At 56.8% G+C, this 20575-nt stretch overlaps 2 protein-coding genes across 4 annotated transcripts; both read left to right on the plus strand.

The window, feature by feature from the left end:
* Positions 1-3015: 3015 nt before the first annotated feature.
* Positions 3016-12777, plus strand: PGAP6 (post-GPI attachment to proteins 6). Of its 3 annotated transcripts, none has more exons than XM_066383056.1 (13): positions 3016-3306; positions 6828-7005; positions 7085-7277; positions 7579-7706; positions 7900-8168; positions 8269-8588; positions 9309-9399; positions 9480-9603; positions 10038-10174; positions 10869-11047; positions 11116-11262; positions 11912-12028; positions 12363-12777. In XM_066383056.1, exons 1-13 carry the CDS (start codon positions 3186-3188, stop codon positions 12657-12659), a joined length of 2301 nt encoding a protein of 766 aa, XP_066239153.1. In that variant the 5' UTR covers positions 3016-3185; the 3' UTR covers positions 12660-12777. The 3 variants fall into 3 exon arrangements, with proteins under 3 accessions (XP_066239153.1, XP_066239154.1, XP_066239155.1); XM_066383057.1 differs by having other exon boundaries at positions 11137-11262; XM_066383058.1 differs by lacking the exon at positions 6828-7005 and having other exon boundaries at positions 3028-3306.
* A 2120-nt stretch (positions 12778-14897) lies between these two features.
* MRPL28 (mitochondrial ribosomal protein L28) lies at positions 14898-18098 on the plus strand. The gene is made up of 5 exons (XM_066383059.1): positions 14898-15393; positions 16171-16323; positions 16662-16796; positions 16887-16973; positions 17711-18098. The coding sequence occupies exons 1-5, from the start codon at positions 15106-15108 to the stop codon at positions 17816-17818; spliced, it is 771 nt and encodes a 256-aa protein (XP_066239156.1). The 5' UTR covers positions 14898-15105; the 3' UTR covers positions 17819-18098.
* Positions 18099-20575: the final 2477 nt, after the last annotated feature.

Here is a 20575-nt window from a genome sequence, read left to right on the forward strand (position 1 = left end):
TGAGACCCCGAGGTCTCCAGCTTGAGTGCTCATCTGGTTTTTTTTTTTTTTTTTTTTTTTTTCATTTTTCCGAAGCTGGAAACTGGGAGGCAGTCAGACAGACTTCCGCATGCGCACGACCGGGATCCACCTGGCACGCCCACTGGGGGGTGATGCTCTGTTGCAACCAGAGTCATTCTAGCACCTGAGGCAGAGGCCACAGAGCCAACCCCAGCGCCCAGGCCATCTTTGCTCCAACGGAGCCTTGACTGAGGGAGGGGAAGAGAGAGACAGAGAGGAAGGAGAGGGGGAGGGGTGGAGAAGCAGATGGGCGCTTCTCCTGTGTGCCCTGGCCGGGAATTGAACCCGGGACTCCTGCACGCCAGGCCGACGCTCTACCGCTAAGCCAACTGGCCAGGGCCAAGGGCTCATCTGGTTTGAGCAAAAGCTCACCAAGGTCGCTGGCTCAAGCAAGGGGTTGCTCGGTCTGCTGAGGGCCCGCGGTCAAGGCACATATGAGAGAGCAATCAATGAACAAATCAATGAATAACTAAGGTGTTGCAACGAAAAACTGATGATTGAGGCTTCTCATCTCTCTCCGTTCCTGCCTGTCTGTCCCTGTCTATTCCTCTCTCTGACTGTCTCTGTAGAAAAAAATAATAAAAAATAAAACTTAAAAAAAACACAGCAACCTCTGCTTCAAAACGATGCTCTAACCAACAGAACTATATGCTCAGGGCTCGGTTGATTAAAAAAAAAAAAGATTTTATTTACTGATTTTAGAGAGGAAATGAGAGGGGTGGGGAGAGAAACGTAGGAATTGGGGGGAGGGAGAGGCGGGAAGAATCAACTAGTAGTTGCTTCTCTTGTATGTGCCTTGACTGGGCAAGTCTGAGGTTTTGAACTGGTGAACTCAACATTCCAGGTTGACAGTTTATCCACTGAGCCACCACAGATCAGGCTCATTGGTTGACTTTTTATTTATTTTTTGTGAGAGACAGACAGGGAGAGAGATGGGAAGCATTAATTCGTCCTTGAGGCACCTTAGTTGTTCATTGATTGCTTTCTCATATGTGCCTTGACCAGGGGACTACAGCAGAACAAGTGACCCCTTGCTCAAGCCAGAGACCTTGGGCTTCAAGCCAGTGACCCGCGCTCAAGCTGGATGAACCTGTGCCCAAGCCCACGACCTCGGGTTTTGAACCTGGGTCCTCTGTGTCCCAGGCCATCCTAGGTGGATGCTCTATCCACTGCACAACCGCCTAGTCAGGCTAAAAAATTTAAATTTACTTTTTAGAGAGAGAGAGAGGAGGGGAGATAAACACTGATTTGTTGTTCCACTTATTTATGCACCCATTGTTGATTTTTTTAAATTGGATTTATTGGGCCTGACCTGCGGTGGCACAGTGGATAAAGCGTCGACCTGGAGTGCTGAGGTCGCTGGTTTGAAACCCTGGGCTTGCCTGGTCAAAGTACATAGGGGAGTTGATGCTTCCTGCTCCTCCCCTCTTCTCTCTTTTTCCCTCATCTCCTCTCTAAAATGAATAAATAAATATGTTTTAAAAAACTAAATTGGATTTATTGCGGTGACATTTTTTTTTTTTCTTGCTTAAGTTGGAAACGGGGAGGCAGTCACAGACTCCCGCATGCACCCGACTGGGATCCACCCGGCACGCCCACCGGGGGGCGATGCTCTGCCCCTCTGGGGCGTCGCTCTGTTGCAATCAGAGCCATTCTAGCACCTGAGGCAGAGGCCACAGAGCCATCCTCAGCGCCCTGGCAAACTTTGCTCCAATGGAATGCTCGGCTGTGGAAGGGGAAGAGAGAGACAGAGAGGAAGGAGAGGGGGAGGGGTGGAGAAGCAGATGGGCGCTTCTCCTGTGTGCCCCGGCCGGAAATCGAACCGGGACTCCCAAACGCCAGGCCGACGCTCTACCACTGAGCCAACCGGCCAGGGCCGCGGTGACATTTGTTAATAAAATTACATGGGTTTCAAGTGTACAATTCCATCATACATCCTCTGTACACTGCACTGTGTGTTCACCACTCCGTCTTCTTTCATCACCACTTATACCCTCTTAACCTCTTCTACCTCCTTCATTGTTTTTTTTTTATTTAATTTATTCATTTTAGAGAGGAGAGCGAGAGAGAGAGAGAGAGAGAGAGAGAGAGAGAGAGAGAGAGAGAAGGGGCTAGGAGCAAGAAGCATCAACTCCTCTATGTGCCTTGTCCAGGCAAGCGCAGGGTTTTGATTCGGCGACCTCAGCATTCCAGGTGGACGCTTTATCCACTGAGCCACCACAGGCTAGGCTACCTTTCATCTTTCAATTGTGCTTTGTTTGTTTGTGTGTTTTACGCACACTCGTACCAACTTTGTGGAGTGACAGCCCGGGAGTTCAGGTGTGTGAGATGCGCAGCTCTGGCGGCACTGGGAAGGCAGAAATGGGTGCAGGACTCATCAGACGTTGGGGCCGTTTCAGCTAGCGCTCTTCAGCCTGCTCGCTGCGAATAGCCCACGATTCAGTGAACCCGCTAACACTCGCGTCCAGTGGGACCACCCAGAGCCTCCAGGAAGCATTTGGGGCTCTCAGAGTCCCCGGCCGTCTGGAATCTCCTGCCCGTACTAATTCATCCCCCGAAACTCCTGCCTCTGTCCCACGTCCCCCGCGTATACAGCGAGAACCTTCATGCATCTATCTTGCTGTGCATCACCCGCTCTCCGTGCGCCGTTCCGCTCCGTCCGCGAGCTCCCTCCAGCCCCTTTCCTCCTGTCCCCACCCCTTTCATCCCCACGTCTGCCCAGGACCACGTCTGCTCAATCCAATAGCCCGCCCCTGCGTCGCCCCTGGCCCCGCGTCAGCACATCCGCACGCGTCGCCCCAGACCTCATATAGCCCCTGAGTCGGCATTGTCCCCTGCCCCGCATCGCATACCCCAGCCCGCATCCTCCTTCGCATCCTGGTCCCCTTGCGCCCCTCGCTCATCGCAATTCCAGCCCGTCTCCTGCCGGCTACCGGCGGGGCGGGGCGGGGCCTCGCAGGCGGAAGTGCCCGGGGCGCGGGTGGCTGGGACCGACCCGGACGATGGGAGCCCGGGGCAGCGGCGGTGGCAGCAGGGCCCGTAGTGGCGGGGGCGGCTGCCCAAGCGGCGGCGGGGGCAGGTGGCCGGGGAAGCGGTCCGGGTAGCGCCGGGCCGAGCGCATAGCCATGGGCCGGGCTGGGACCGGGACCGGGGTCGCGGCGGTGGCAGTGTCAGTGGCGGGGCCGCTGTTGTTGCTGCTGCTAGCTCGGCCTTCTCCTGCCTCCGCCGGCGACAGCAGGAAGAGTGGTGAGCGAGTGGGGTCCGGAGGGCGCCTTTCCAGGGGCACCGGCTTGGGGAGGGGGGGGATAGCGGCCGGGGGGCGGGGCCAGGATTGTGACTCACCTGGGGGGGCACCTGTGCGCTCACCTGGCGCGGACGCAGTGCCCAGGTCCCCATCCAGGGTTGGGGGCTCAGGTTAGTCCCTTGTGTGTACGAACAGTCGGGGTGTAAATAATGCCCTCGACCCCTCCTCTGTCCCCAATGGGCCCCTTGGAGCGCTCCCTTCCTTCTCTCTTCCTCCTTCCAACGCGTTTAGGTCCGCACGAAGGTCTTGCACTGTGACCTGATGGTGGAGGGGTCCAGAGAAACTAGGGTTAAGCAGTGTGATTACGGTGGGAGGTGGACATCTGGTCTGGGAGAAAGTTTCATAGATCCTGGATGGGCCAGGTGGGTGTCATGTTTCCACCCCTCCCACTGTGACTGCCACCTCTCCCACTGTGACCGCCAACCTTAGTGCAATCACTTTCAGCAGCTGACCTTGCCTCTTGGAAGGACTCACAGGTGACCCTGAAGAGCCTGGTAGGCTAGGGTGGGTCTGAGGAAATGGGTACTTCAGTAGTGTTGATGATCTCCCTTCCCTCTGTTTGCATTTCTGCTCCCTTGAGAGGCCCCAACTTTCCATTACCGAAGACAGGGTAGCTAGACCAGGAGGTGCTGACCATCTGCTTAGGGTTTGGGGGTGTTGAGTAAGCTCCCCTAACTCCTATGGCCTGAGACTACTAGGAGGCCATGTGGCCAGGCTGGTAGGGGTGCAAGGGCCCAGCCCCCCCCCCCCCCCAAGTCAGGCAATCCAGTTCTGCTCCCAGCCCCTCCTCCTGTTCTGAATTCTTGCTCCTCCAGGCTCCTATTTCTTTGAGGACTGTTCCTTTGGTTTCTGAGTTTGAAATGAAAGGCAGTTTCTCAGAGATGACTCCTGATTAAGTTGCTCCATTGGATACTGCCACCCTTATTTTCTTCTTTTTCTCCACCCTTGGGGGGCGGGATGGGGTGAGGAGTCACTGGTGGGCAGTTTATGGAGATGGAAAACCCGGGCAGCCCCTTACCTCCCAGGTCTGCATGAGGGACAAGCAGCAGTGTAGGCCTGGCTTCTGGGACCTGTGGGTGTGCAGGGGCTCTGCACTAAGTGTTGGTCCTGGTTTGCAGGGTGTGGGGCAGGATGCCCTCACTCTCATTCCCAGGACAGGCTCAGGGGCTTTCTTTGTCTTCCCCTCAACCCTGTGTCCTTGGAGAGGACTGGGGGGCAGGGCAGGAGTACTTGTGGCCCTTGCTCCCTGTTATCAGATGAGACTTCTACATCTGGCTCAGACTGATATGTTAATGGCCTGGTATGTTCATCAAGATAGTAATGTGGGCATCTTGGGCAGGGAGATGGGGCTGCAGAGATGGGGGGTTTGTGCTGGAGGAGCTGTGTAGCCCTGGGAGTGGGGGACCACTGGGTCTTAGGGTGACCTTGAGCATGTTGTGTCTTATCTCTTGTCACCTGCTGAAACTTCACAGCTACCAGCTGGGTTCCAGGTAGCCTTGGGCTGGTAGTCCAGGGCTGGCAGGGGCCAGAGGGCCTTGAATCTCTCAGGTTGGGGCTGCACACTGCAAGGTGCCTCCCCTGTGGCCATCTCTGCGGGCTCCATCCAGAGTCCTGGTTCCCTGCTGGTTGTTTTTCTAAGGCCCTATGGTCCTGAGGTGGGCGGGGAGCTGTCTTGCCTTACCTCTCAGCACTTAGACTTTTTTGGCCCTTTGCCCTAAGGGCTGCAGTAGCCTCAGGAGAAAAGTTTGTGTTAGGTTAGTGCTCAGTGCTCCTAGTCTCCTCAGGTCACAGCTGGTGAGTGCGACCTTGTGGTTAGTGACATCTAGAATGTGTCCTACATGGAGTCTACCTCTGCCTAGTCCCCCCATGTCGGGCTCCTCTAGAACTCAGACTGGCTTTACAAGTAGGTTGTTACATTTTCTCAAGGTTCCTTCATTGGAGGGTCAGGAGGCTGGCAGGAGAGCCAGCTACTCACCTGGCTCCCTTACCTGCTCACCTGAAGGAGCCCATGGCCTGCCGCTGGGGTTGTGAGCCAGCAACTCTCCCAGAAGGGCAGAGGGAGGCTACACCCTGCTGTGTCACAGTTTATTTCTTCCAGAAGCACTTTAACATTCATTAACCTTGGTGGGAGGGGCACCCAAAGGGAGGTACTATTCACCTTGGGCCAAATCATGAAGAAACTGGAACTCAGAGAAGGGAAGACACATGGGGCAGGAGGCCTGAGCTGGTACTGGTGCCAGGATCCCTGCCATCCAGCTCAGGTACATTGTGATCGGATCCCAGGCCTGGTGGCTCACCCACAGGAGTGCAGAGCATGCCTGTTCTGTGCGAGGCCCAATAGGAAGGGTCCTGGGTGGGCACCTTGCTCACTCATGGGACAGATGATTACACTGTAGGACTTGGACACATGCTATCATGGAGGCTATGCCATAGTCAGTGCATAGGACACTCCAGCAGGTGCCTAACCCAGGTGGGGCCTAGGCCTCTGTGCTGAGTCTCAGAAGATCCAGGAAATGCTGGTATGATAGGAAGTGAGCAGTGAGAGCAAATTTTTGGAACACACACACACACACACACACACACACATATATGGAAGAGGAGTGCATATGTGTGTGTGTGTGTGTGTGTGTGTGTGTGTGTGTGTGTGTGTGTATGGGATATATGGGATATATGGGAGAGGAATGCAGGGCAGGGGCCACAGAGGTGGGGGCCTGAGAGTCACTGGAGGGACTGGGGCATGGGGAGCCCCAGGTGAGACTATGAATATTCTGTCTGCTTTGCGCCCTGCGTTGTCCCTGTGCCGTTCTGCATGGGCACATGCCCATGGGAGAATGGGGGCCAGCTGTTCCCTGGTTCCCATAGCCAGCCAGGCTTCCAGCCTGGAGTACCATCTACCCCAAGGTCTCTGCTTGCCACCTCTCTGGGTGAGGGAAACTCAGACTTCAGTCCAGCTGTGTCCCAAGTCATAATGGGCCTGAGCAGGTGGCCAGCCACCAGACCTGGACTCCCTCACCTGTCAAGGGGGACCAGTTACCAGAGACAACTTTCAGGGGATGGAAAGGGACAGTAACATTTACCAAGATAAAAGTTGGAGTGCTGGCCTGACCTGTGGTGGCGCAGTGGATAAAAGCGTCAGCCTGGAACGCTGAGGTCTCTGGTTTGAAACCCTGGAGTTGCCTGGTCAAGGCACATATGGGAGTTGATGCTTCCTGCTCCCCCCCTTCTCTCTCTCTCTCTCTTTTTCTCTCCTTTCTCTAAAATGAATAAATAAAATCTAAAAAAAAGTTGGAGGGCTAGACATCCCAGGGGCTCTAGACCAACCCACCATGGCTTCCCTCCTCCTTTTTTTCCGGGGCCATGCTGGGGCGGAAGAGCCTCTAAATTTCTCTGTCTGCCGCCCATACGGAGGTGGGGACACCCTGGCGGCACCGCTGGTCTGGCTGACAGTGCCTTCTTCCCGCAGACATCAGGCTGGTGTCTGAGCAGTTCTCACAGTCCCCGCAGAAGCTGTCTTTCTATAGCTGGTATGGCAGTGCCAGACTCTTCCACTTCCGAGTACCCCCGGATACCGTGTTGCTGCGCTGGCTGCTGCAAGTGTCCCAGGGTGGAGGCCCCACGTGTGCAAATGTGGAGACCACTGTGTAGGTGCCTGCCCACCTGCCTGCCTGAGCCTGGCCCAGGGCCCACATCTCATGTCTACCCTGTTATCCCCAACTGCAGGTACTTCCGCTATGGTGCCCCTCCAGTCATCAACCCGCTGGGTACCAGCTTTGCTGCCAACACCTCTGTGCAGCCCTCCTTCCTCATCAAGATGCTACAGAGCAACTCTTCCATCAATGTCTCCCACCCAGCACCTGGGGACTGGTTTGTGGCTGCCCACCTGCCCCCCTCATCCCAGAAGATTGAGATGAAGGTGAGGGGTCTTCTCTCCAGGGGTGGAGGGGCAGACATTTGTGTGGGAATGGCCGATCCCTGTTGTTTACTTCCTCAGGGCAGACTTTGTCTAGGCTCTGCTGTACCCCTGCCTCCCCACAACCCACCCCCAGCCCGGACTCTCTGGTCATGCCCTCCCACTCCACCCGCCACCCAGGCCTGGGCTCTCTGCTCCTGTCTGGCTCAGTCCCCCCTCCACGCCCCCATACACCCCTAGGCTCTAGTCCTGCCCCATCTCATGCCTGTGCATGCCCTCCCCACCCCCTTCATTCTCTTCCTAGGGCTTTATTCCCACGTGTGCCTACATCTTCCAGCCTGACATGCTGGTCGTGCGGGTAGTCGAGGTCTCTATCCTGGAGCCAGACATACCCTTTCCACAGACTCTCCTCACCCACCCCAGCTACCTCAAGTGAGTGGGGATCTTTGGGGCCTCCAGGTTTGATGGAGTGGGTGGGACCTCTGTCCTTGCTGCAGGAGAGAAATGTAGGGCTCTGGGTCTTGGGGTCCTGCTGGGAAGTCGGGCCACCACCCTGAATTTGAGCGATGGGGGGAAGTCATTGGAAGCCGCAGAGCCTGAGCGAGGCCATCCCCCTTGGCTTCAGAGTCTTCGTCCCCGAGTACACCCAGGAGCTGCGGCTGGAGCTGCAAGGCTGTGCGTCCAACGGGAGCCTGGGCTGCCCCGTGCGCCTCACCGTGGGCTCGGCCACCCTGCCCAGCCACTTTCAGAAGGTGCTCACCTGTACTGGCCCCGCCCAGGCCTGCCTCCTGCTGCTGCCCTCGCCACCCTGGGACCGGTGGTTGCAAGTGACAGCCAAAAGCCTGGCAGGGCCCCATGTATTGGTGGCTTTCAGCGTTGTAGCCGCTCTCACAGGTGGGCTGTGTAGGGAGGGCCGAGTAGGGGGTGGCTCTGCCCCCTGCCTTTGATCTGCAGCCCTTCCTACAGCTGAGCCCCTTGTCCCCCCTCCTCACAGCCTGCAGGCCTTGGATCGTGAACTTCCAGCATCTGCTGCAGAGCAGTCCAAACCAGAGTTGCAACACTTCCGCTCGTCTGCTGTCCCCCAGCCCTGGCTACCAGGACCTGGGCAGGAGCGGCGGCGCGGGTGGTGGGCCCTTCTGCCTCAGGAACTACCAGGTCATGCGGGAAGACGTGGACGTGATGTCTGTGCACTTCAGGCCCCTGGACAGGGTCTCAGTGCGGGTGCACTCGGACATGCCTTCAGTGATGCGGCTGAACCTCAACACAGGCATGGACAGTGGGGGCTCCCTCACCATCGCCCTGTGGGCCAACCAGGTACCTTGGTCCGCGCGCGCCTCGCAGCCTGGCTCAGCTCAGGGCTCAGACCCTCCTAGACTGAGTGATGCTGCTTAGGCCCTCCTGCATTGATTCTATCATGGACACTAGGTTGGGGTAACCTTTCAGACAAGAAAATTACCCCAGCCTGACCAGGCGGTGGCACAGTGGATAGAGCGTCGGACTGGGATGTAGAGGACCCAGGTTCAAGACCCCGAGGTCGCAGCTTGAGCGCGGGCTCATCTGGTTTAAGCAAAAGCTCACCAGCTTGGACCCAAGGTCGCTGGCTTAAGCAAGGGGTTACTCGCTCTGCTGTAGCCCCCCGGTCAAGGCACATATGAGAAAGCAATCAGTGAACAACTAAGGAGTTGCAACGAAAAACTGATGATTGATGCTTCTCATCTCTTTCCGTTCCTGTCTGTTTGTCCCTGTCTATTCCTCTCTCTGACTCTCTGTCCCTGAAAAAAAAAAAAAAAAAAGACCTCAACAGGCATGGGGCAAGAATAGGGGCACCAGACATAAGACCTGTTTCATAGGTCCCTGTCCACAGGTCGAGGGTTGTGCCTGGGAAAATGGGACCACAGGTGGGATCAGAGGCGGGGTGTTGCCGGGCCTAGAGGGGTAGGGTCCCAGGTGGGTCCTGGGCCATTGGGATCCACAAATAGCGGCCAGCATCAGACTGGGGATGTAGGGCTGACGCTGCACGGTTGCCCTTTCCAGAGTGTGATTCCCAACAACACCTTGGTTACGATCTGCGTGAATGCTGCCTCACCCTTCCTCAGCTTCAACGCTTCGCCCAACTGCACCACAGGTACGGGCAGGCAGCATCTGGCTCAGCGACCCCGCCAGCCCCTCAGCCACCTCTGACCAGCCTTCCTGTTCCTCCTGCAGCCTTCTTCCAGGGCTACCCCCTGTCTTTGAGCACCTTGTCTCGCAAGGCCAACCTCGTCATCCCCTACCCGGAGACAGACAACTGGTACCTCTCCCTGCAGCTGGCGTGTCCTCAGAGTCCTGAGTAAGTAAACCTGGGGGCTAAGGTGGGAGCCCCCCGGAGCTACCAGGTGGCTGAATCATTCACGACCATGATTGGGCTGCCTGCATTTGAGGTTGGAAGCGACCAGCTTCCTGTAAGCCACACAGGGGAAGTTGCCTTGTGTGTTTCGAAGGACTCCCCTTCTCTGCTGGGCCACCCCTCCCCAGGCAGCCCTGGAAGCCAGGACACTAGGAAGGGGATTGATTCAGGACATAGCCCTAGGTGGACTGGGATGCAGTGCGGTGTGAAAGGGAAGGGGCATCTCGGCTTCTGCAGATCTCACGGCTGCTGTCCTCCAGGGCTCAGAGCCTGAGGCCTCAAGTCTGGGTTTATGCGTCCAAGAGCCGCGCTGGATTACTCACAGGGACCGCCAGCGGACCTCGGCAGCCAGCCTTCATGTGGTCCCCTCCTTGCAGGGAGTGTGAGAAGACCTCAGTCCTCGTGGAGACCACCTTGTACTTGGTGCCCTGCTTGAATGACTGTGGACCGTACGGCCAGTGCCTCCTGCTGCGCAGACACGGCTACCTATATGCGGGCTGCAGCTGCAAGGCAGGTGAGGGTCAGGCCAGGCTGCCTCCAGACCCTCCTGTCCCTGACATTCCAGCTCTGTGCCTTCTAGGAGCGCATCTCACCCTGCCCAGCCTAGAGAGCACCCTCGCAGAGCAGTGGCCCATGTCTTCTCCCAGTCCTGCCGCATACCTCCAATCCCCTATGCCAGCACAGAGAGGCAGCCCTAGAGATTGTACTGCCTCCTGACCTTGGCTTCCCCTGCCCGTACCTGCCTACACACATGGCCCATACCTGACCTTCTCACATCTGCTCCATCTGTGCCCACACATGTCCCACACCTGCCCCACACCTGATCCACATCTGCCCTACACCTGTCTGATACCTGCTCCACACCTGTTCCACACCTTTCCCACACCTGTCCACACATGCCACATACCTGCCTCACAACCGTCCTATCCCCTGACTTATACCTGCCCCACACCTCCCAATACCCACCCCATGCCTCTTTACGCCTGCCCATGCCTGCCCCATAGCTGTCTGTGCCTTTGTGCACTCGCCTATACCTACCCATACATGCCCCGTGCCCATACACACTTGTCCCAACCCGCTCCTAGTTGAGAAAGGGCTTCTTTGCAGGACCTTGGTGAGGGTGGGCCCTGAGGTTCAGAAGTGCCTCCCCTAGAAGCCGGGCCTCCGTCACCCAATCTCAGCCCCCTCAGCATTGCATTGGCCCACAGGCTGGCGCGGGTGGAGCTGCACAGACAACAGCACAGCTCAGACCGTGGCCCAGCAGAGGCTGGCCACGCTCCTCCTCACCCTCAGCAACCTCATGTTCCTGGCTCCCATCGCCCTCTCCGTGTACCGCTGCCTCCTGGTGGAGGCCTCCGTCTATGCCTACACCATGTTCTTCTCTACGGTAGGCTTGCTGGCTCCCGTGGGGATGGTCGGGAGGTCTGGGCCTCTGCTCACCACCCTGCCCTGCAGTTCTATCATGCCTGTGACCAGCCGGGCGAGGCGGTGCTGTGCATCCTCAACTATGACACGCTGCAGTACTGTGACTTCCTGGGCTCTGGAGTGTCCATCTGGGTCACCATCCTCTGCATGGCGCGCCTGAAAGCAGCCCTGAAATATGTGAGTGACCTCCTGACACCTGGGTCTATGCTCTGAGGGAGGAGAGGCCCTCACATGCCGAAGGAGAGATCAGAAAGAAGGTTCAGCTGCTGCCCTTGGAAACCTCCCCTCTTTTGTGATGATCACTCTCCCTCTGGAAGGGACTCTGCCCGCTGGAAGGGACTGTGCTGGCTGCTTAGAGGATGCCAGGAAAAGAAGGTGGAAGACAGGGTTAGGCGAGGACCTTCCTAGCCTGTTTCTCTCCCAAGGCTCTCTTCAGAGAGGCCTGGAGCCCCAGCCGTAGGCCAGACCTCCCTGGGAAGCCCCTAGATGAGCTCCGGGAGTCCCTGGTGCTGAGAACACATTGGGGCTTTTTCTGCCACAGCCAGGCCTGGCCGATGGAGACATGTGACCTGGTGCCCTGCCTTGCTAAGTTGTGCCTCAGAAATTTACCTGCGGATGAATCAGTAACTGGAGGAATGGGGCCTCCCTCCCTGCCAGCAGAGCAGAACCATGTGCCCCCGGCTCTGAGCCGGCGGTCGAGTTGCTGGGGGCAGTAGGGTGATAGCAGATGACCAGCATGCGCAGACCCCATGCTGGACCTTGTGCTGTCATGGACCCCTGGCCTGGGGCTCCTGTGATTCTCTGGGCATCCCTGTGTCTTGCTCAGGTTCTGCTTCTACTGGGCACGCTGGTATTCGCCATGTCCTTGCAGCTGGACCGCAGAGGTGCCTGGAACATGATGGGGCCTTGTCTTTTTGCCTTTGTGATCATGGTCACCATGTGGGTAAGGAACTCTTGCCCGTATCTCCTCTCCTGGCAATTGGAATACATAGACATTCCCCCCCCGCCCCCCACTCTGTGGTAAGAGAGCCTGGCCACTGATTCTGGCCATGGTCCTGGTCCTGGGTCTGAGTCCTTCGTATATGCTAAAGGCTGTCAGTGGCATTCATAGGGCCTAGTGTGGCTTTATGCTTAGGCCCGGGCCTGAGGACCCATCGGTTTCTGTGTCCTTGAGCCCCTTCCAAGTAGCACACATCCGTGGTCGTGCTATCCAGACTTGGATGGGCCCCAGGGAGCCGCAGCTCCTGTGCCAATGCTCTCGTAATGGTTCTCCCCAGGTGTACCGCTGTGGGCACCGACGTCACTGCTACCCCACCTCCTGGCAGCGCTGGGTCTTCTACCTCCTGCCTGGCATCTGCATGGCTGCTGTGGCCATTGCCATCTACACCTCCATGATGACCAATGACAACTATTACTATACCCATAGCATCTGGCACATGCTGCTGGCAGGGAGCACGGCGTTCCTGCTGCCACCACGTGACAAGCATGCTGAGCCCTGGGCCTGCTCACAGAAGCTCACCTGCCACTATCAGATTTGCAAGAACCACCGAGAGGAGCTATACACAGTGACGTGATGTGGCTAGCTCCGGGACATTCTCAGCTTTGACGATTTCTTCAGCCAAGGGCAGGACCAAGGGAGAGGGACCCTGTCCAGATGGATTTTCAACTGAATAAAATTGCCCTGTGCACCCATTTCCTTCCTCCTCTCGAGGAGAGGACCATACCCCCAATGCTACCAGCTGACCCCATCCCTCTGTACGTCCCAGCTGCCTGGTGACCACAGGTACTATTCTGGGGTAGGCTCTGTGTTCTGCTGGCTTGGGGATGATGGGGTGTGGAGAAAGATTCCCCCATCACCCTGTTCTCCTATGAGGCTGTGATGTGAGACCCAGGGAGGCAGAGGAGGCTTGAGCCCACCTCCCACTGCCTCCTCCCCCAACACCGCTGAGGCTAGGATCAGTGCCCCTGAATGCCTGTCTAGCTCAGGCATGAGTATACCTTCTGCTGATGGAATTGCTGTGGGGAGAGGTGACCATGGCCACCAGAGAGCTGATGAGTCACTGGGGGACGTAGGGCCCAGCTGCTGTGAGTGGTTGCATGGGAGAGGCTGGCCTCTGGCTGTGTGCCCTGCCCTGCCCTTCCCTTTGGTTCTCAGCTTTAAAGCTGTAGGCTCCTAAGAAGAGCTTCCTGGGGAGGGGGCTGCCAAGTTGCCCTGTGGGTGCCAGCAACAGAGGGCACAGCCTGCCCCAGTTCTTTTTCCCCCACTCTTTCCCTGGGTTTCTGGGCCCCTGTCGGGGGAGCATCCTCTTGAGTTACTCTTAGGAGTAGAGATGATGGTGGCCACCCTGCACTGGCCCAAGCATGTGTTTGGGAAAGGGGCTGCCAGAGAGACCCTGTCCCAACCTTTCTCCCTCCTCTGTGAGGGAAGCAGGACAAGGGAGGCTGGTTGCCCCAAGGAGCAGTGCGCTGTCTTTCCCCAAGGCAATAGCACAGGGGGCTGCTGTCTGTATGAGGGGTGAGGAACAGGCCCATGGGAAGCTGGAGTCACTGAGCTTCCCTTCTGGGACCTGCCCCAGGTGTGGCCTCCTCCACTTACAGTCACCCTGCATGTGGCCACAGTAGCATTCTCTAGGCTTATATAGGGGAAATATGGGTTTTGGGGGAATAAAAAAATTTTTTTCAGCCCTGGCTGGTGGCTCAGTGGATAGAGAGTTGGCCTGACGTATGGATATCCCGGCTTCGATTCCCAGGTCAGGGCACACAGGAGAGCCGACCATCATCTTTTCTCCTGCTACCTCTTCTTTTCTCCCTCTTCCTCTCCTGCAGTCAATGACTCGATTGGTTCAAGCTAGCAGTGTGGTCCCAGGTGCTGAGGATAGCTCCCTTGGAGCACATCAGCCTTGGGTGCTAAAGACAGCTTGGTACTTGAGCATTGAGCATCGGCCCCAGATGGGGTTGCCAGCTGGATCTCAGTTGGGGCACATGCGGGAGTCTGCCTTACTATCTCCCCTCTTCTCACCTAAAAAAGAAAAAAAAATTTTTTTTTCATTGATGAGAGAGAGAGGGAAAAAAGCATTTACCTGCTGTTCCACTTAGTTGTGCCTTCATTGGTCGCTTCCCATCTGTGCCCTGGCCCGGGGATCGAGCACAACCTTGATGTTTCTGGATGGTGTTATAACCGACTGAACTAACCAGCCACAGCCCCCCCCCCCCCATTTTGTTTTTACACAGAAAGTTTATTTAGAAAGTAACAGAGGTAGAAGTGAGCTGTAGAATGCATGGGCTCAGGAAACAAGTTACAGAGGCAAGAGAATGTTTGGAGCTTAGAAAGAGGAAGAGGTGACGGAGGAAGGCGGTGTGGAAAGGAAAGGCCGTGCCCCTTAGAGCTGCCTGGGGTAAGAAATGTGAAGATATTAACAGACTTTCGTGTAGTTCTGATTTTGCTGTAATTGATGAATTTTATATTCTACAGTATATATATAAATTTTTATGAGTTTATTTGAGTCAAACTGATAATGCCAGGGAGGAGGATCTCAAATGCTCACTGCACAATTATATTTCAATGTATATTTACATTGTTTTCTGTGCTCCTTCTGGGAGGAAAGTAGGTGGGTCCAGGGATGACAAGCCCTGCCTCCATGGGCTGCTGCTCACGAAAAACGGACCGCACTTGATGACGGTCCCTTAAGCTGCCGTCGTCTTCGCAGGTCATTTTCCACGGTCCCCAAAGGCAGAAAAGTGGGCGGGACAGGGATAGACGGACGGGCTTTGCAGCCAGTCAGTGGTGGGCGGGGAGCAAATAGTCGCAGCACAACTTCCAGTTCCGGCGGGGCGCGGAGTTCTGCGAGGTTTTCGGAGTCGGGTGCTTGAAGTGCGGGTTTGGTACCTCGCAGGGAGTCTAGGTTGGAAGCCCGGGGAGCGAGGGGTGTTCGAAGCCAGGGTTGGGGCCGCACGGGAGTCCGGGGGTCAGCCAAGCTGCGGCGTGACGGCGGTCTTCTGCCTTCCGCCGGGCTGGCCGTGATGCCTTTGCACAAGTATCCAGTCTTTCTATGGAAGCAGCTCCGGCTGCGGGAGGGCATCTACTCCCGCCTGCCCCAGCACTACCTTCGCTCACTGGAAGAGGCACGGACGCCCACTCCTGTGCACTACAGGCCACACGGGGTCAAGTTCAAGATCAACCCCAAAAACGGGCAGCGGGAGCGCGTGGAGGACGTGCCCATTCCCATTCACTACCCCCGCGAGTCCCAGCTGGGTCTCTGGGGCGGCGAGGGCTGGATCCTAGGCCACAGATACGTCAACAACGACAAGGTGGGTGAGCAGGATAGGCTTCGAAAGGACTTTGGGGAGCTTAACTGCTCTGGACGCCATGCTGGGCTCCGGAGGTACCTGGAAAGCGTAAGGGAGACCGACCAGTCCCGGGAGGGCTTACAGTCTGGTGGAGACAGCTCCCTCAAAGGATCATGCTAGAGTGAAGAGGTACAATTCCGGGGGATGCTACTCTTTGTAAAACCTACTGGGTATCCTGAGATAGTCGTTTATGTCAAAAACAGCAGGTGCAAAGAAAGGCCTTGGGATATGGCCCAGGACACGTGTAAAGATGAGGAGGCCTGTGTGTTGAGAGGAGGTATGGGGAGGGAGGTCTGCAGTCACCTGTCAGCTTGGACTTACCATAGTTTCCTCTGACACTTCTGACACCGGGCTGGCAGTACCACCTTCTCGTTGCACTTTGGAAGACTGAGATAGTCACGTGGGGGCAGTGTGCATCCAATACCCGCTGCCTCTGGTGGGAAGCCTGGAGGGATTGCTAAGCCCTCTGAGGGAGGTCTACCGGGCTGGTGGCTCCCTTTCCTTCTTGATCCCTGTTGTGGAATGTGATGACTTGTGAACCATGGAGTTATGGTTGTGTGTGGTATGTCTGGAACACACAACGGCAACTTTGGCAAATTCTTGGGGTGCCAGGCTGGTTGGGGAGAAGCTGACTTCTGGATGGGCAACCAGGTCTACATCCTGAGTATCTACACCTTCAGCCCCACTCGAGTCTGTCGGGAGGAGCAGCAGCACTCATGAGGACTCTTGCTCTCTTAGCTCTCGAAGAGGGTGAAGAAGGTCTGGAAGCCACAGCTGTTTCAGCGCGAGTTCTACAGTGAGATCCTGGACACGAAATTCTCTGTGACTGTGACTATGCGCACCCTGGACCTCATTGACGAGGCCTATGGGTTTGACTTCTACATCCTGAAGGCAAGAGGGGTCTGATGGCCTGTTGGAGGGGGGAGGCTAGATCAGCACCCAATGGGGCACACTGGTCTCTGGAGTGGAGGGTCACCAGTGAAATGTGAACGGGGCCATGCCCCTTTCTGGGCAGCCCCAATGGGGTCTTTCCGCCCACGAGAGAGTTTATTGCTCTGGGCGGCGGTGTTGTCCTCCAGGGCCAAGTGAACACAGCCTCCTCCTTCCCTGCTCTTGGCTCTTCTTTCCTCTGATCTGGCCTGGAGACTGCCAGCTGCTAGGGTGGGGCTGCTGGCTGGCTGGGTGGGACCCTGCTAGCAGCACCTGGCCTCATTCTAGCTTCCTGCCAGACCCCGAAGGAGGACCTGTGCTCCAAGTTTGGGATGGACCTGAAGCGAGGGATGCTGTTGCGGCTTGCCCGACGGGACCCCCAGCTGCATCCGGATGACCCGGAGAGGAGGGCGGCCATCTATGACAAGTATAAGGTGAGGGCTTGGGCCTGGACTTCCTGTTCCTCATGGGCCCCAGAGGCCGGCCTCCTGGCTTCACAGCATGCCGCTTGTCTGCCTGCCCAGGAGTTTGTCATCCCGGAGGAGGAGGCTGAGTGGGTTGGCCTGACACTGGATGAAGCTGTTGAGAAGCAGAGGCTTCTGGAAGAGAAGGTGAGCATGTGTGAATGCCAGCTGCCCTACTCTCTGGGGTGGGCACAGTGGCCGAGCAGATGGACGGGGTGTGGAAGTGCACTGCCGTGCGGGTTGCCTGGACAAAGAGTCACCACACCAGGTGGGCTTGGGAAAGAGCTGCCTCTGCACAGCTGCCCAGCTGGAGCCACAGACCTATGGATTCCAAATGGCATATTTCCTCCCCTCATGGTCATGACCCTCTCCTGCGCCTTCTGGGCCAGTTCACAGGTTCAGGGACAGAAAGACTCTCGGTGACGAGAGCTGGAGTCTTGGCACCATTGGTTTCCTTGGCCACTTAGTATCCTCCAGGGTCTTCCCAGTTGAGACCTTCTTGTGTCGGCCCCTTGGAGGGTGTGGAGCCCATAGTAGCTGCTGGGACAGAGAGCCCACCCCCACCCCCGCCCATGGCATAGCAGCCGGCTGACCCTGTGCCCTCTGCTTGGTTTATTTAGCTGTGACCACAGGGCTCCAAGGCAGGGAAATCGGGCAGGCACCTGAGTCCTGCATCCCTAAGGGAAGGTGGTCCCTGTCTCACAGACAGGGTACTGCCCTCTGGCCTGGGGGCTGAGCAGTTGCAAGCAGCTTCACTTGACTCTGTGGCCAAGCCTGAGAAGCCTAGTCCTCTCATGCCCAATTCCTCTTGGTGTTTGTCCAAAAGCAGCTGGATTTCTGCCCTCCCGAGAGTGCCTCATTGTGACCCTGTCTTGCCCCTGTAGGATCCTGTTCCTCTGTTCAAGGTCTACGTGGAGGAGCTAATTGAGCGGCTTCAGCAGCAGGCACTGTCTGAGCCCGTGGTGGTGCAGAAGAGAGCCAGCCGGAAGTGACCACCTAGTGACTGACTCGTGCCTGCTAGCCAGGCTCAATGTCCCTTGTTGTCCCCTGGCCACCCCACCCCTTTGCCCTTTGGCGTTGTGGACATAGTCCGGGGTGGTGGCAAGAGCCACTTGTGGGCGAACCATTTTTGCGTGTGCTGGCTGTGAAGCTTCTGGGTGGGGTGGACTTTGTGGAAGTTCTAATGGGCCTCTGGCCCCAGGATCCCTAGAGGCCCAGCTGAGGCCGGCTTACCACTTTCTGGGGGCAACACGAGTAAAGTCTGAGCTGGGACCATGTGTGTGCTACTTTGCTTGGAGGACCAGAGCTCTCCTGCGTAGTCCTTGACCCCGTAACCACTCCCCTTCCTCCCCCCAGAAACCCTGGACATGGCTGAGATGGATGGTGGTCCCCAGGTGAGCTGTGGGACTGAGATTTGTTTTGGTGTTTTTCTTTCCTCTGGGAGAGAATCCTGAGAACTTGACGGTGTTCTGCCATAGGGCAGGCTGAGTTTTGCCCCTTTGCATTGCACATCCCGCCTGTTCTGGACCAGAGCAGAGGCAGGGAGGCTGTGGCCTAGCTCTGAGAGTGACTGTTGGCATGCTCTTTGGTGTGGTGCACGCTGCCCATCAGCTCAGAGATGCAGGAGCTCTCAGAGGGCGCTGCAGGTGGCAGTGGCTTGCAGGAAAGGCCTTGAGTCAAGCTCTGTCAGCACAGCCACATGGGCCTGCAGCCTGGGTGTCCCCTCCTCAGCTGACCCACTTGATTTTGGGTCAGTCACCCTGAGGCCTTTCTTGCTCTGAGGTTTGGGGTTGCCTGGGCCCTCTTTGACTGTTACCTGAAAGTCCAACATTGAGACCCATCTGGTCTCTGGGAGCACACGGAGAGGTTCCCCTGACCTGGTCCTGACAACTGGCTAAGGGGTGCTGGGTTCCCTTGAGGGGTGATGTGGAAGCGACAACACCTGGGCTGTGTTCCTGATGGTAGAGGCCAGAGGGAGTGTGCGGCTGGCCAGTGGATGTGATTGGTCCATGGGTACAGCTGCAGGAGGGCCCTGGAGATCTCACAGCTTCTGAGGTCCTCCAGGGTAGGGCCTGCCTTGGGGTCAGAGTCCTGGTGAGGGGAGTGTCCCCAAGATCTCTGTTCATAGCTGGGTCCGCTTTCACAGTCCAGTCTTCTTCTAGATGCCCGCATGTTTCCCATACATCAGTGATTTCTCATATAACGGCCCTACTTTGTGAACAGTTTTTAGTGTTTGAAAATTTTTACCCGAGGCTGACAGTTCCCAGCCTGCCCCTGCCCCACTTGGTGGACCAGCATGGCCCAGCCCAGTGGTCTGAACTGCATGCAGTTCCTGGCTCCAGCCAGTTTGGTGATGTTGTCGATGGGCCAGCTCTCCTCGTATTCAGCCCTGAACTGAAATTAATCCCTTTCTAGCTCCTCAACCTGTCAGCAGGGTCCCCTGCGATGTGCACCCCGAATGTCTCCAGTTCATTAACCCTGGCTCTCAGTCACCCCTCACTAACCTTTCCACCCCAGTCAAGTCCACAGGTAGAGGGGGCTTCTGCCAGGATGTGTAGGGTCCATGTGTCAGATTCCTGGGGTCCCTAAGGGACCTGGGGCTGGCACAGGGTGGGGTTGAACTTGAGCCTAGGTCTCCGTGTCAGCACGGTTGGGTCAGGGTAGAATGTCTGAGTCCTGGCTGAGTTCCCTTAGGGCCTGGGACGGCCCAGGCTGGTGCTGCCGGCCAGTGGGAGGAGCTCAACACGGCTTCAGCAGGGCACTCACTTCTCTGTAACCTGAGGCTGGACTGAGATGGCAGTCTTGAGTGTGGCCTTGGCCCTGAATTCTGAAACATGAACACTTTTCTGGAGGAAGACAGCATCAGTTAGTATCCACAAATTCTCCCAAATAGCCTTGACTCAGCAAAGTTAAAGAAGCCCTCGGTTATTGACAGACTCATCCCCCACCACAAATAAAATAATCCAGGGCTGGGACAGGACCCTGGCAGGGTGCATCTGCCATGCTGTTCTACCTTCTGGGAGGTGGGGGTGGGAAGGGCAGCATGGAGTAAGTGCTCACATGTCACATGGAACCAAAAGCTGAGCCACGGACGCCACGTGTCTCTGCTCCACATATACTTCCCGCTCCAGGCCCTGGTCAGGCCACCTGAGCTGTCTTCCTCATTTCTTCCCCGCCATCATCCACACTTCTGCCAGTATCTGTGGATGTGTCTTTCTTAGAGCCTTCATTCTTCCTTGATGGGGCTAGGCAGCCCCTCAGAGCCCTGGATTGGGAGGGATACCTGTAGTGACCAAGGTCAAACCTGCAGACGCTAGACCTGCCCTGTGCTGGCCCACACCCCTATCCCTGCACCAGATGGGTCAGACCCTCTAAAATCCCTCAGGCAAGACCCCTTGATCCGTATGTGTCCCAGGGAGTGGCTGAGCCAGTGAGTCTAGTCGGCTTTAGTGTCAAGGGCCGTCGGTGGGCTGTGGACACAGGGTGGACCATCACTGTGGCTGTGGACTGGCTGTGGGTGCCTTTGGACTGGGCCAGTAGAGGCCTCTGACAAGAGTGGCCTCAATACCATGTTATATATACTGTCTCATTCTAGTGTTTTCTGAGTCCCAGAAAGTGTTGGGCCCAGTGCAGGGCTTTGCTCCTAATTCTTCATCCTGAGGATGTTACATGAGCCCTGTTCTGGTTTGCCCTGGCTGCCTGGTGGTTGTGGAAGAACAAGTGAGACCTGGGCACCTTTGTCCTTGTCC

Source organism: Saccopteryx leptura, chromosome 4 (genome assembly GCF_036850995.1).
Source record: "Saccopteryx leptura isolate mSacLep1 chromosome 4, mSacLep1_pri_phased_curated, whole genome shotgun sequence".
NCBI lineage: Eukaryota > Metazoa > Chordata > Mammalia > Chiroptera > Emballonuridae > Saccopteryx > Saccopteryx leptura.